The sequence below is a fragment of the Emydura macquarii genome, unplaced genomic scaffold (assembly GCF_026122565.2).
Source record: "Emydura macquarii macquarii isolate MOO-44397 ecotype Brisbane River unplaced genomic scaffold, CSIRO-AGI_Emac_v2 contig_3240, whole genome shotgun sequence".
In the NCBI taxonomy this organism is placed as follows: Eukaryota; Metazoa; Chordata; order Testudines; family Chelidae; genus Emydura; species Emydura macquarii.
In genome coordinates, this window is record NW_027133377.1 from 2,725,210 (window position 1) to 2,741,374 (window position 16,165).

Sequence of the window (16,165 nt, forward strand, 5' to 3'; positions counted from 1 at the left end):
TAATTTGTATGGGACAGTCACCCTGTGTGTTCTCACCCTTGCTGTGCTATTAACATAAATGTCTTTTTCAGTGCAAATATTTTCCTGTTTTTTGGTTTTGTTTGTTTGTTTGTTTGTTTTTTTGGGGGGGGGTGTTAAAAGCTGCTCAAGACTAAATAAATTGTACTTTCTGCTATACTGGCTGAGTTAAACCTTGTTGTAACTAAAGTTTTAGAAGGTGTTGAACTAGCTAACATGATCTAGCACCACACCTTTACGTCTGTGACCACTTGTATATTAGGTAAAAAGCTCACATCTAACACCTTTGCCGAGTGAAGTCAAGACCCTACTCAAGACAAAGCTTGGGTTCCTATGAAAAAGGGCCATAACACACTTTCAGATGGCATTAAGTGTGCATTTACCTTTCTGTCTGATCTATCTATCTATACTACGCTTACCACGATGGCATCTGAATGCTTCATAGGTAAATATGCAGACAATCCCTGATTCAAAGGGCTTACAAACTAATGCACCAAACCTACAAATTCTTATGTATGTGTAACTTTATATGAGTGAGTGAACTCTACCAGACTATGCATGTGCATTGTTACTCTAAGCTGCAAGTACAGGATGGGGGGCCTAAATTTAGATTGAAGATTAAAAAAAAAAAAAAAGTTATTGCTAAGTATTCAAAAATCATGAGCCCCAGAAATCATGAGATTTCCTTTAAAATAATAAAATTGGGGTTCTTTTAGTTTTGCCTTCTGGTTTCTGAAACTAAAGGGTCACATTTTCAAGCTTTTCTCCAAAACTATAAGGTCTAGAACCTAAGATTTTATTTATTTATTTATTTAAAAAGTAAGCACATGTTTCTGGGAGCTGGGGCTTTAAGTAAAATATCACACATCCCAGTTCCCTGACAGCCCCACACTCACATCACCAGACTGAGTGATGGTTCAATTTCACCTCCTCTTCTCTCTGTACTCCACACACACTAATCAGGCTTTGTGTCAGTGTAGAATAGTGGTGACCAACCTTTTTGTGTGATTGCAATTCTTTTGGCCCCCTGAGGGGGCCGGTGAGCTTGAAGAGGCTGGAGGGGACAAGCTGCTTCTCCACCCAGCCAGCAAGAGGCTGGGCTGCCGTGGTGCCCGCCTGGCCGGCCAGCCAGTTGCTGTGCCCGCTCAGCTGGCACAGGGCTGGAGGGGAGGGGCTACTCCTTTGCCCCAGTGGGCCAGATTGCAGCCTTTGGCAGGCTGGACTCCGGCCCATGGGTTGGACAACCCAGGTGTAGAACTTCCATCTAAGAAAAGAAGTGTTCTACACAAAGCACCTACAGAGTTGGGCCTATATGTCACAGGTATTTTGTGTTGTAATATAGTATGAAAACACACAGCATTCAATGGTTGTTAAACTCACTCTTCCACGTGAGTCATGTGGTGCTTGGATATTATTCAACCATACTACAAAACATGTAGGAACAGTGCAGGCAATGATGACTAAGTTCTTGGTCTACAGAGTCTGTACTTTTCCTTTTCAATAATCACAGAGGGTTTTTTTAAAGAAACAAACAGACTTAAAAATTATTTATCATCATCCTGATGATCATTAACATGTATACTGTTCACCCAAATATATATATATTTTTTTACATTTAAACATTTTTGAATGTATGTTTATAGCCCAAGCCAGCAATTTCCATTAGGCAGAGTAGAGAGACAAGGTAAAGACTGTAATATCTTTTATTGGACCAACTTCTGTTGGTGAGAGAGACAAGCTTTCAAGCACACAGAGCTCTTCTTCAGATCTAGGAAAATTACTATGAGTGCCACAGCTAATTGCAAGGTGGAACAGATTGTTTAGCATAAGTCATTAGCACATAAATCTAAGGGACCATTCCAGATAGATATTTTGATATGCAAACATGTGACACAAAATACAAATATGCCCTGTCCCACCTTGAGCTTTGTTTTCCAATTTTAATTATTGGATGATAATCACTGCTCAAAGAATGCTAAATATTAGGAGCCGTTCCCTTTCTGAATGACATTCAGCCTTTAATGTCCGATTCCTCCCTCCCATATGCCCTTGCTTACCACTTTTATCTCTATCTTGAGTGCAAATTGCTTTAGATTTTTTTCTGAAACAAGGCATACTTTGAATACTTAAAAAGTGACCCATCATTGCACAATGAGAGTCATGCAGAGGAGCCACAGAAAGCCACATTCACTGTGACACAAGAATGTGACCCAATAGAGTTCTGGAATATAGATATAAAGGGGGGGAAAAAAAACCCACCACAAGTTAGTGATTCCATTTTCCCTGTTGGATTATTGTCAGAAATGAGCTGGGGTATTCCCCTCCCCACATGCTTCCCAGAACTGAACTCAGGAATTTTTGCTGGGGTTGTGTTAGTCTGCCATCTAGTGAATTAATGATAACACTAAAACAAAACACTAGTCAGAATCCTAAGAGATGTGAGAAAAAGATTTGGCGATCCCTTGGTGGTGGTAAAGATACGTTTTTTAATTACATACAAAAAAGACTATGTTAAAATAATGTTATTTAGGTTGCAAAAAAAGTCTAGCACTCAAAAGTTTGCAAATGCCAGAACTAAGGTGGTCTGGGCAACTTTAATTATGCACCTTTGTGAGCATACATAGTTCTTAATTACATGATCCAGGGGCACTAGAACGCCCCACCAACTTTTAAAAATAGTAGCCTCGGACAGAGGTGCAGAGCGGTGGCAGCAGGAGCTGCGCTTTGTGACGGGGGAGCTGCACTTTGTGACAGGGGAGCTGATAAGGCAGACAAAACTACATCCACTATACTCAGTTCACATTTAGAAAGTTTTCTTCAAAATTTATTTAAAAAAATATCCTAGATTCTGAACAATTGGCCTAAGTCATGAGGAGGGCTGCATATTGGACACCAACAAACTTCTGAATGGCTAGGGATTCAGTTATTTGAAAAATTACCTCTTACCCTAAAGTCTGCAATAGAAGTTACATATCAGCTGGGTAACTAATAACTGGGCTATCTCTGAGAGAAGTTGCCTTTGAAATTTGCTCCATTTTGTAGCCTACCACAGTTTGAATTTAGCAACCTTCAGTAAAGTCCATACTTATCATTCATGTAAAGCCCATTTATCTTGTTTAGCATTTGATTAACTGATTCTGCTTTAGCTGTTTCTTCAAGCAGCATGTAATTTGTATCTTTAATTTCTGGAATTGAAGCATTTAAGGTGCCACAACAACAGCTGCTATAAATATTGGTAACATACATAAACTCCTTTGTGTTCATCCACTGATGCATAACTCATGGCCTAGTCAGTTATTGAGCAGTGGAGTCCACAGTGAATTACTCAAATAATTCACACTTAGTTGTGTATTTGCCCTTCAGTTTCATGCCTATTACTGAACGAAGCATAAATCACTACAGTGCACATTAGAAATTGTCTTGTTGCTTTAACAACATGAGCCATGAGCCTTTCAAAAAAATTAAGAGCAGCTCTGTGTAACAAGCAAGTTCAGATCTATAAACTGTTTTCCATGTTATTTCCAAACAATCTATAATTTAAACAACACAGCCCTAATAAATGTATTTGGACTGACTCTTGTTAGGTAACAGACTTCATCTCCCACACATAAAATAAAATACCTTCATAATTATGCTATTATGAAAGCCAATATATTTAATTGAAAAATCATTCACAGCTTTAACCAGAACTTGCAACAACCAACACCTCTACAGGATTTTAAAGAAATTGTATTTCTGTAATATAGGTGCCTCTTTTAATTCTCTCATATTGGTTTGTAAAAGAAATAAAACCATGGGGCATACCCTCAGCTGGTGTAAATTGTCATGGTGCCAACCATTGAACGTCACTGATTTTAAGGGAGCAGCAGCGGTTTACACCACCTATGGATCTGCTCCCATGTTTCATACAAGCCTATTTTGTGCCTGAATTGTAGAAAGAAAGTAATTCTGTTTTTAAAGGATGGAGTATTATTTATTTCCAGGAGCATTTACAGTGAAGAAAGAAGAAGGGCCTTGAAAACACACAGTCCAAACAAAGGGGGGAAAAACTGACAACAGCTAGAGAAAAGAAGAACAACAAATATAAAGTAACATTCCTCTAACAGCTACTGTGTGAGTGAGTTAAGAAATACTAAGGTTTTTCTTCCATTAACTTGTAAATGGGTAGAGGTTATTTTTATTTTGTTTTGCACCTCTCTAATGGAAAATTATCAGAATACTGAGAGAGAGACCAGCCTGGAACTTAAAATATACAACATCTCAGTCTTATTTTCATAATTATTTGAATATGATTTTTAAAATGCTATTTAGCTATTTTAGGTGGATATGGAGAAGCAAATTTTGTTGCCAAATCCTCTGACAGGGCTCAAATGGAGATAATTCTGAAGGCCCAGAATACCATGCATCTGGTTTAAGAGTCCCCATAAGCTGTGCTCTATGTAGTTCCTTTTATACCAGTAATTGAGTAGGATGGGAAACTGGGATAATACTCACTGAGGTACTAGAGGCACTGGGAGTTCTTCATCCCATAACCTGTTATTTTAACAGCGATCCCTCTTAGCTGAGATGGGCCTGTTAGGGGGAACAAATTGATCCACTGCTGGTGGAGATTGTTGATACTTTCTTTATGGAGGGTAGGATGCCAGCTTCTCTTAAGGAAGATATTGTGCAGCTCAAGAACCAACATGATTCTGACAAGCTAGTTAAGTATTGCACAGTATCTAATTTTCTCATTTTGGATAAGATTACAGAACACTTATATGTCCCAGGTCTTGAAACAGAAACTGCACTCCTGATAGATGATCGCCTCCTAGTGATGAAGATTGGGTTTCCATAGTAATAGCATTAAATCTATCATTTTTTTATATTATTGATTGTGAGATGTTACCAATTCACCTGCAGACTGTGGCAACCGTAGATGGGGCTGGTCTTGGTAGCTCCTCTCCTTTCTTGCTTAGTAGTCACAGAAAGTGATGTTGGGCAATTGCTTTCATTCTTAAGAGTGCTGTGGACATGTGGAAATTAATCACAGGTGCCATCTTGTCTCCCCTCTTGCTGAATATGTATCCAGGTATGTTGAGAGGATTAATAAGGAGACATAGGCTGTTGTGCTTATGACACTTAACTCTATATTTCACCAACCAGACCCAGCCACAACAGTTCAATGCCTGGCCCAGAGATCCCCCATGGAGGAAATGCAGGCAGCTGAAGTTCACTCTATATGAAATGTAGGTGATGTTGGTGCATGTTGGGGAACTCAACCAGATAGTGGTGGATGACGTCTCCATAGCTGAGGGTGTTTATACTGTTTGTCAGCGGTGCTCAGCCAAGGCTGCTGTTGGTCCTCCAGTTAGTGTTAAATAATCAGAGGGAAGCAGAGACCAAGGAGGCTTTCTCCCATCTCCCTCTGACTAAGGGACTGCAGCCACTTCGTGTAGGTGTGGTCCTGGCTCCTCTGACCCGCCCCTCTGCCATACCATTATGGGACAACACACTCTTGACAGTGGTGCCGCTGCCTTGTACCAACAGCTGGCGGGCGGGAAGCTGGGGCTGAGATCACAACGCAGTGGGCATGCGCACCACTACTAGCTCCTAGGGGGCAGGAAAGGGCGAGATGCTCCCTTCGACCCGCCCACGGCAGCCTCGTTCCATAGACTAACCCAGGCATCAATCACTTCCGCCTCGCTGCAGCGTGCTGAGGTCAGAGGAGGGTGCGCCTGTCACGCTGCTCTCTCTGTCTCTGGTAGTTACGGGGCAGCGCGCGCCCCTATAGCGTCACCGCTCCCAGCAGCCCCCGCGCAGCTCTGCTCCGGTCTGATTCTTCCTCCCGGCAGCCCCCGCGCGGTTCCGCTCCTCCCCTTTCCCCGTGAAAGAATCGGGGGCGGCCGGGAGGCCATTTTGTTCTCTGGACCCTGGGTCGCTGCTGGAAGCGGCGGCGGCTGAGGTGGTGGCTGGCGGGGCCCCGGGAGCCGCCGCAGCGCTGGTCGCTTTTTAAAGGGTTTTTATCTGTCTCAGGGGGCCGCTGCTCGGCCCTGTTTTAACCCGCCATGTCCGGAGAGGGAGTCGCTGGCGACCAGGTGAGCGGGAGCTAGGAGGCTGGTCCCCTAGGGCAGCGGCCTAGGGTGGGCAGCGCGGTGGGGCGACGGCCAAGGGGGTACCCGCATGGGCCTCGGGTGAGCGGTTTGGCCGAGCCCCTGGTCTCTGGCTGGGGGAGGGGCGGCCTAGCCGCAGGGCTCCGCTGGGCGTGTGCGCGGGAGGTGGCGGCGGGCTGGGGTGGGTGGGAGGCGCATAGCGCAGGCGGGGAACACAGGCCTCTAGCCCTTGAGACTCCCCTGATCACCTGCCTGCAGGGTCTTAGGTTGGTGGCACAGTCAAAAAATGGGTCCCCGCCCTCCCCCTAACACGCATTGTAGGAAACCTCAGACTTCCAGATTTAACAAAAGACAACTGGGAGACGCCTTCGATGTGCTCATGGTAGGTGCTGGCCTCCGAGACTGGTTCAACGGAGGAAGTTTTAAAAATCCAATTTCCCCATCCATGCAGGCAAGAACGTTTTCTTTCGCTTCACCATGGGCAATGGGAAGTGTAATCGGTTTCCATTCCATCTGGATGACATGCACAGTAATATTTCCATTTCAGACTCCAGAAGACAGTTGAAACCCCATTAAATATTTTATTTGCTTTTGTAAAATAAATTTAAGTTTTGGGCTTACACTAAGGGATTGTGCCCCTTTAAACAAATTCTACTCTTCTGAAATTTAAAAGTGACTAATCTACTGTAAAATGTTTTTAATAAAACACATTTAAGAATAAAAATATTAAAATGTGCTTGTTTGAGGGAGATTGTTGTCCCTCGTCAGTTTGTAATTGAGGAGATCACTTCCCCATTGCTTTTTGTGAGGCATATACTTCATCTTGATTACCTTTACATCAGCTTTATTGTGTGTTTAAAATGCTGTTATGGGTAAATAACTTTTCATTAACTTGTTGTTTTTATTTTATAGGCAGATACAATCTGGTGTTGTGCATCATCCCCTTAGAACTGGTGTTACTATGAAATGCTTTCTTTAGTTTCCAGCACTCTTTCTTTCTCCTTATGAGTGTTGAAGAGGCTGCTCTGCTAGTCAGAGTTATATTTTAAGTCCACACTCACTTTGAGGGAAAATCCAAAGTTTCTGAAGCAGGAAGGAGTGATGGAAGCAAATTCAGAGGTGATGGAGACCACATAAGTACTTAAACAAGTTGATGGTTCTGCTCTTCTCTACTTAGTGAACTTATTTTTTATGGGAGGTGTGAATTAAGAGAAGTTGCCCTGCAAGTCAGCTTTATCACGCCCACTTTTTGCCTCAGGCCCTAGAGATGGGGGAAGTGAGTGTCTAGGTTATGGGGAGACACTTCATAGGAACACCGGTTCTTTGGTAAAAATGGATGGGGGACCCCATTATTTATCTTAATGTAAAGCCCTCAGATCTTTCTGCCTGTAAAGTAAACTAAAACAAGCTAATTAAAATAGACTTCACAAAAATACATAGCAAAATTGATCTAATAAGTTTTTCAAATTGTAGGGCTTTTCCTATTAAAACCAATAAGGAAAGTTTCTTAATTACAGTTACTCTGTTTACAAAGAAGATGGCTGCCAAGAAGTAAAATTCACTACAGCAGGAATGCTAATGCTTCCATACTTATATATTATAAAATATTTATATCAGAATTACATAACATAGGAAAATCTCAGTGTTTCTCTTTAAACACTGAATGGAATTGTACTGGTAATCCTTTGGGAATTTTAAAGTTGCTTAATGAAGTGTTGCCTCTTGGAAATAACTTTTAGAGCAGTTTCATGGAAATTTAAACAAGATATATTACTGGGCAGTGACTTAATAGTATACTACTTTTATCACTACAAAGATTACTAGAAAACTGTAAATGGAAAGTTAAAAAAAAATTGTGTTCTGTCCACAGTAATGGTAAAACCATTCTAAAATATTCCTTGAGGATTTCCATAGTCAAGGAATTTCAAAACTCATAGTTCATGGATGTGCAGCATGAAAGTGGAAGGTAGTGGTGAGGTTATCAATTTTAGTAATGTTTAAATGTGAGTAAATTTTATATAAAGGGGGAAAATACTTCCATTTAGCACTTTAGGGCCAAGTCCTGAAGGGCACCCTCAACTAAGACACTGTTTCCAGTATGGAAATGTAGGGAGAATTTTTTTATGAGCTACCTACTACTGGGACAGCTACTGCTAGCAAGATTAATTTATGTGATAGCAAAAATGCTGGATCCCACTGGAATGTTGCCAACATTAGATCTCCCAGCAGTTCTATCACTGGTATCACTTAATTACTTTTTAAATTATCTAATGTAGACAAGGGTATGCTGTTTCCAGTGAGAGTTGAAGATGTTGAACACCTCAGAGATCAGGCCCTTATGCACATGCAGTTTGAGAGTTCTTTATAGCCTGTCTAAAGCATGTAATAGCACTTAAGGTTTTGAAGCTTGTATGGTTTATATTAAAGGTTGCTAATGTTTTCCTCACTGCCCTAACTCAGCTTCTTACTGAACCCATGATCCTTTAACTCTCTTCATGCTAGTGAACTCCCAACCCAATTATCTGGACAGAGCCCCATTTACTTCAGTCGGTCTCTGTGCAGACACAAGGTTTTGATTGCGTGGATCTAATCAGAGGATCAGGGCACAGCTTCTTCAATGTGCTGGGTATAATTTCCAGTCACCTAAGTGACTTAGATGTCCAAATCTCTTTGATGCTTTTGAAAATTTTAACCACAACTCAAATATCTATAACAGAATGAGATTTAGAAATTCCTCTTAAGAATAGTACGCTATCTGGGTACTAGTATTCTCATTTTCTGAAAATATGGGACTGGGCAGTTGGTAAAGACTTTACCAGGATGGAAGTGTAATTAGATTCCGTTTGATCAATGTAAAATGTCTGTGATTCCCATTTCAATGATAACAGAATACACTTTAATATTCAAAGGTTTTTCAAGGTAAAAATGAAACCACAAGGGATAATCTGATTAAATAAATCCTCCAACTCCCTCCATTCCACTTCTCTGAAACTACTTTTACTAACCTCTTTCTGGCCAAATCTCAAGGTCTCTCTGTTTCATTCTCCTTGACTTCTTTGGTTCTGTTGATAAAGTTACACCTCTGTTTTTTTTTAACTCCTTGGGCTTCAGTGATACTGTCCTTGCCTTATTTTCCAACCACTTTGATTTTTTCAGTGACTCTTGTCAGGGTATGCCCTCCTTTTTCCCTCTCCTAGATGTCTCACTTCCAACATAAACTTAGTGGGGTCAATATCCTCTGCTGCACCCAGTCTCCATTGAGTGCAACAAAGAAGGTGTTACAACTCTCTGATTTGGGGGATGTCTAGGTGCGAAGTCACTCCTTCTCCCACCTCAGGATAGCATGGAGCAGCCTCAGTACTGCTTTAAACTATGCCCTAGCTTTAGATACCTCTGAAGGCGATCTATCAGCTTGGGATTGCTGGAATGCATGCACTCCAATTCTGCCTCTAGTTGCACCCCAATACTGATGGCTGAGCAGCTGGCTACACCACCGGAATCCCCATCTATCTGTCCAAGCCCATTTGTAGCCGAAAGTCTGTAGTGGGTCTAAGGACTGAATACTGCATTGTCCACCAGAGAGCTCCTTATTTTTCCCCACAAGGTTTGGCCTGATCTGTTCATTCTTTTGTCAGTTTTCATGTCACTCAGGCTGCTCAACTTGAGGTCATCTCTGAATTCTTCCTACAGCTTGCCTTACACATCCAGCCTATGTTTAAATCCTCTTGCTTTTTTCCTCCACATCCCTAAGATCTGACTCTTCCCATTTGTCTGGACAGTAGAAGCTCTAATCCAGGTATTCAGTTGATTACTGCAACTCTAGTCTGCCTGACCTATATTATTTCCATCTATTTCATACAAAATGCAAGTACCAAAAGTCACGTTTGCCTGAAGACCTGATCATTTCACCTGCATTCTTCTCTCCTTCACCTTTACATTAACGCCCCATTTCCCCCTTTTTTATCACTGTCAAACCACTGCGTAACTGTCCTTCTGTGCTTATCTTTTGCCTTCTGTCCTTGCCTGTTTTGTCAATAGTGCTAGCCTTGAAACATCCATTGTGCACTTTTCCCACAAATATCTCTTCCTTCCACACTGCCTTTACACAAGCAACACACTCACTAAGCTAATCTATAAAGCCTCTACCCAAGAGTCGATTATTTTCATCATGATTTCAATCATCAAGTAGGAAACATTGATTTAAATAATTGATTTTAGTCTTGTTTTGTATTTGTACTTTTTAGTTCTTTTCCTAAAGAAAGGCTGATTCTCATTGGTTGGTAACCATTAAAACATGTTTTGCAACTAAATATGGCCTTTACATACACATGGTACTTTTTGCTAACCAAGAGGATATACTATATCTGTACACATTTAGGCAGTTATGTAGCATAACGTATATTTATTCTGGTGTTTAATTCTTTTCTTGTTAGAAAATGGTGCCTGACACATTTCTTCTTTACTAGATTATTTTGCCCATGATGTGTCAAGCCGCATTTGGATAGAAACTGGAATTCAATTTAAAAATGCACAAAAAACAGAATTTTAAATATTTTTAGTTAAATAAAACTATCTTAAATGCTAGATGGCTAAGAAGAAAATTATCGAAATGTGTTGCATTTAAAACTAACTGATTTATTAGACAGGAAGTATCAGTAGTCAGTGAAATTAATTGATTACTTCTGGGTACCAAGATTTTAGAACCAGTAGATCTCATCCTCTTTACTCATAGATATGAAGAGGAAAACAAGTTTTTCTGTTTTTCAGCTCCCAAACTGTTTCTTAATTTTGACTGGAACTAGATGAATAAACTAAAATGAAGAAAATATTCCCTCTGTACCTGCATAAGAAGCAGCTGCTGTCAAAAACTGGTTTAGAACTTCAAAAAACTCTGATTCCAGGTGCTTAGCCACTGACTTCCAATGGTTTAGTGATTTCACTTGACTTAAAACTTTGGCAGCAAATATGTACGGCTTGCATATTTATTGAATTTAAATTATTATAGTAAATTTAGGCCTTAGGATATGTTGTCATAATTTCAAATATAATTTTAAATACATTTATCTTTTTAAAAATAAACCTATTTAGCTTATTTAAAATCAGATTTTTTTATTTAAATCCAATTTGACTTTAAAAACAAAATCAATGCTTTTTTTAATCCACCCTGTTCTCCCTTCGCTTCCTTGAGACCCTCTTCTGCTGTGATATCTATAAGCAATCGGCCAACTAATGATGACTAAATTCATGGGCAGTTGGGTACATCTGATATTTAGGAAGGATTTTTTTAAATTTAAATGTTACCAAGTTGTACAATAGTTAGGCTACATAACTGACTCCTATTGTGTGATTCTTATTACAGTTACACTCCTATGGCCACCCCCCTTTCATCCTTTTGTTTCACTCTCTTATTGTGCCTTTAAAAAAAACCAAAACAAATTGTAAACTCTTTGGGGAGGGACTTCCTTCCTGTGTATTTGTACAGCCTAGAACATTGGAGCCCACAGAGGAAAATTGGCCTTAAGGTTCAGATACTGATTGACTTGAGGATCTGGGTTCTGTTCCCAGCTCAGGCACAAATTTCCTGTCTGAGCCTGGGCAAGTCATTTTATTTGCTTCATAGTTACTTCCCTATTTTGAGAATGAATGTGAGATGCTCAGCTACAATGGCATTGAGAAACATAGAAAAGCTTATTAAGAAATCATGATTGTGACCTTTTGGCTCCACTGACACGCAGAGATATTTTTGTACCATTTTTTGTTAAAAGAATTAGGTCCCTTTCAAATATACAGTCAGGATTATGACGCAGAAAGAAAGAACCTTAGTAAATGTGCTACAGCAGGGATTGATCTATTTCACTTATATTGTCTCTTCCATTTGCAGATTCTCTAGGCAGTGTTAAATAAAATCTTATTTAGCTTACGTGCAGCTTAAATATGTATGGCAGCTGTTAAATTACAGAAAGCTGTCTAGTTTTGAGTAACATCACATGGCAAACAAAATTTAACTTTGCAGTTTTAAGAATGATTGGAAGGCAGATCAGGTAGAAGTGCAGAGGTGTTTGGAAGATAAACACCATAGGAACAGTATTTAGGATGGCATAAAGGAGTATAACTAAGGGTTTGTCAACACTACATATATAATAAGTCAGAGTTTTGGTTACAGTATGGCTAAAACAATGGATTATTTAAGTTTTTGGCCTCATTATGCAGACAGTTATTTCTAGTCCACGTGTAACTATAACAAATTGCCCTGGTTTGATTACATTTGTTGTCAATAAGCCCTAAGTATAGTGGGAAGAAATAAGAAAAGGTGGTCCAAATGCCAAGATCTGTGGAATAGCTTCACAAGGGGGGATGAGGTGTAAGCGTCATTTGCTTCCTTAAAATTAGGTTTCTGCAAAGCTTTAAAAAATGTGGAGTCCAAACAAACTTCCACTATTAGTGGGTTGGACTAGATGCTCAGCTTAACTGTGTCGCTTATATGTGTAGAGTTTTCACATCCCTGAGTGACATAGCTGAGCTGACTTGACTTGAGTGTAGACCTGGCCTTATTCACAGTAGTTACTTAAGTGGTTTTTTAAAAAGCTCAAATCCACTGTTGTGAATGACTGTTTAAACTGATGATGTGCACATGAGTTAGTTTAACCATATTTAAATCATATTAACAGGAGGAGGTGTAAAGTGCCAAACACCTTTCAGCAAATTCAAAGTGAGCTCAAATGTGAATGTGTTGTTTGGGTTTAGACCTTGTTACGCACTATGGAATTCGCTATGCCATATGATCAGGAGATTGAAGAACAAACGGTTGAATGTGCTCTTAGTGGCAATGTAGAAATGAATATGAATGAATTTTTCCTTTGACCTGCCAAAGAAAATACTTCAGCCCTAAAATATGTCTTGTTTTGCCCCCCAAGAACCATACTTAGTGGAGCATTTGACCCCTGTTTTGGGGTGAAGTCAATTTTAAGTTAACATGTTAGGTGATCTTTTGAAAGGGTCCTCATCAACTTCAAATTGAGTCATCTGAAAAAACTAAAATTAGTTAAAACAGGTGTATCTATAACTATCAGTTTTTGTGGCTTTAAAAAAAAACAAACCCTCACCTTTGGCTGTGTGAAAGAAGCACTGACTAACTTAAACTCTTACTGCAAACAGTTAGGCTTATGGTTAATTTTTTACTCTTCAGTAGTTCCAATGTTTAAGTGGGATTACTTTTTTATAAAGTTAAACATACCTAACTGTTTGTGGAGTAGGGGCTTCGTTGACCATACATGAGAAAATGACTATACAGAAGTGCTGCCAAACACACAGTTAAACTAAACATATTTTTAAATTAATTCTGTAGTAATGCATAGGGTGTTTAACAATAATGGATACATATTTTTCAGACATCTAGTGGTCTTTAAATTGACATTTCTTTAATCACCTTTACCTAATGATATAAAAAATAAAGTAAATCTGTGACCATTTGGACCTCTTTACTTGCATTGGGAGCTGGTATAATGAACAAAAAGAAAGAAAGCAATTCATGGACTTGAGTTTTGCAGGATTAATGTATGGTCTTTAATTTACTACTTTCTTTACTCACCGAAGTGGACTGCTTTTACCCAGAATGCTTTTCTGTGGGGGAACTGCTGACTCAGCTTGTTTCTCACAGTTGGTGTTGGTGTCATATTTCCAATTTTTAGAACACAGCATCAGACTGAGCTCCAACTGAGTCCACACAATGATAATAGGGAAAGTGTCTCTGCTTGGGGGAAGGATTTTTTGTGGCACTAGTGCTTCCAATTTCCACTCTGCCACAGTCTCTAATAAGAAATAGATTTCAATTTAAGAGCTCCCTTGGTCAAAATATATTTAGAAATGTTGCTGACAAAGTAGAGATTTAGGTTTATTTCTGAATGGGAACTAATTGAAGAGTATTTACTTTTAAATCATAACTTAATTTTAAAATTGTAATATGGACAGGGTCTTAAAATTACAAATTTCCTTCTTTGTTGCCTGCTGTAGCTACATGCGGAGCTACAATGAAGCAGCTACTGCTTTGAATGAATTTTTGCCATTTTGAGAGGTCGGATTAACTTGATATTAATTTTTGAAAACATCAGGAGAACAATAAAGCTTGTCATTTTTTTTCTTACCCCAAATTTCTCAGCAGTCCTGCCCCATGCTATGAGTTACGTACATCTACTGGATCATTATTAGGACTGTGCATCTGTAATACAGCCCATCCCCCAGCCTGAAAAGGGCCCTGTTTCTCCACAGATGGGTTTATAGAGACTAAATCTTCATAGAATAGCACATTGTCGTCTTGCTTGTATAGCGTAGTCAGACTAACAAATTTTACTTGTTTTAAGCTAACAATAGTGTCATCTAAGCAAACAATACTTACCAGGAGAAAAATTGTTATGTAAAATACCTTAAACAGTTACTAGAGCCTAAATTGACTTCATTTTATTGAATAATCTGAACTGCAATTTTGGGATATGTTTTGTTTGGTGATAATATTGTAAATATTCTGAAGTAATAGCTTCAGAAACGTCCATCTCCAAGTGTGTTGCATAATTTTCTTTTATAACCTGAGCGTGTCAAATGTAGAATTCTTGCAATGAATTGTATTCCAATCATGTCCTTTCATAACTTTTGTGTTTGTCTTGGTGGTGTCTGCAAACTAATTTTGGTGAAGTTTGTGACTTCATTGTAAATTTCAAATACAAGAAACAAACTTTTTATAATAGTTTCCCAAAAGGAATCCATTTGGAAGTTCTGTAAAACTAAACTTTTAAATTTAAAGCACAAAGTAAGTTAATTAATAAGTAGTGACTTTTCATAGGAACTTGTATTATAACTCCTAATTAATACACAATAATGTAACTTTGAAAGAGTAGGGACAAATTAGATTTATAAACTTGCATCGTTTGCTATCACCAGAAGTCAAATAATTTTTAAAAACTAACAACTAAAATGGGTATGACACTAGCCATTTTATGTACGTTTCAGTTCTGCTCTTTTTTTCTCATGGTGTTTGTATCCCAGAATGAATTGCTGTGAATTTGGAGGAAATGTTAATGTTGGGAAAGACCCATGTTAAAAATCTGAATGTAGAGGTTGCAGTTCTTAGTGTCTACCAGGACTGGAAGAATATCTCCCACAGACTTCCCTCTTCTCTACTACTCCTTCCCTCCTCACCTTTTTCCTGGTGTCAGTATGTGTCTTCCTTGACCTGTTCTTTGTTCGTTTTTGGTACTAATGAGTATGTCACAGTTTTATTGAAAATCAGATTTTGCTCATACATTTAGAGAAGTCAGGCATTATGTATTATTAGTATATAAGTGGCATTATAAAACTTGGTAGCACTGAATGAATAATAGAACCATTCTAAAATACATCTTTTTGAAGCTGTCAGGTGGTGCCAGGAACTTTAATATATGTATGAAATGCACAGTAAAAAAAAAAAAGAAAATAAAAAGCTAAGGTTCCTCTACTAGCATTAACTCAGCTATGTTGCACATATTAAGTGTGTTTTGTTCTTGCATTTTTAATGTAACTTTTTTGAGGATTTGGCTGCATTTCACTGAGGCTTTTAAAATCTTGTTCAAATTATCCTTACAGTAGTTCTTGTTCCTTTCCAGGCCTGTGAATATGGTCTTCCAAGTGAATCCATTATTTCACTGGATTTATATTCTTGGAATAATGGGGCCTTGGTGGGATAATGCATGCCCTCTTAAGGGGGTATGATTTCTTAAGCACACTAACATGTTGTGCATTCGTTGGTTCATGCAGACCCAGTTGGTCTGCTTTTACTTAGTGCCATTTGAAGCAGTTCTACGTTAAAATGCACTAAGGAACCTTTGGAGCACACCAGCACAGTCTGCACAGACCAGCTAATGTGGTACATGGTTGTGTTTTAGAAATCACACTCCCATGGAGCACATTTCCCTGTGATAGGGATGGATGTTAGCTGAGTTGCACTAAAATGACATTTTGTGTTCAATGTATTGTCAGTATTTGTTGTTCTTCTTAGCTGCTTTGTCATCTCCTGCTTTAGTAAGTGT

The 16,165-nt window shown here is 39.1% G+C and overlaps 1 protein-coding gene across 1 annotated transcript in view; it reads left to right on the top strand.

Annotated features, from left to right (window-relative positions):
• The first annotated feature begins 5,894 nt into the window (after window positions 1–5,894).
• CSTF3 (cleavage stimulation factor subunit 3) overlaps window positions 5,895–16,165 on the top strand; it is a 77,056-nt gene continuing 66,785 nt past the window's right edge. Inside the window, exon 1 of the mRNA XM_067532102.1 lies at window positions 5,895–6,095. Coding sequence (XP_067388203.1) covers window positions 6,066–6,095 — 30 coding nt within the window. The 5' untranslated portion in view covers window positions 5,895–6,065. The remainder of the gene's footprint in view (window positions 6,096–16,165) is intronic.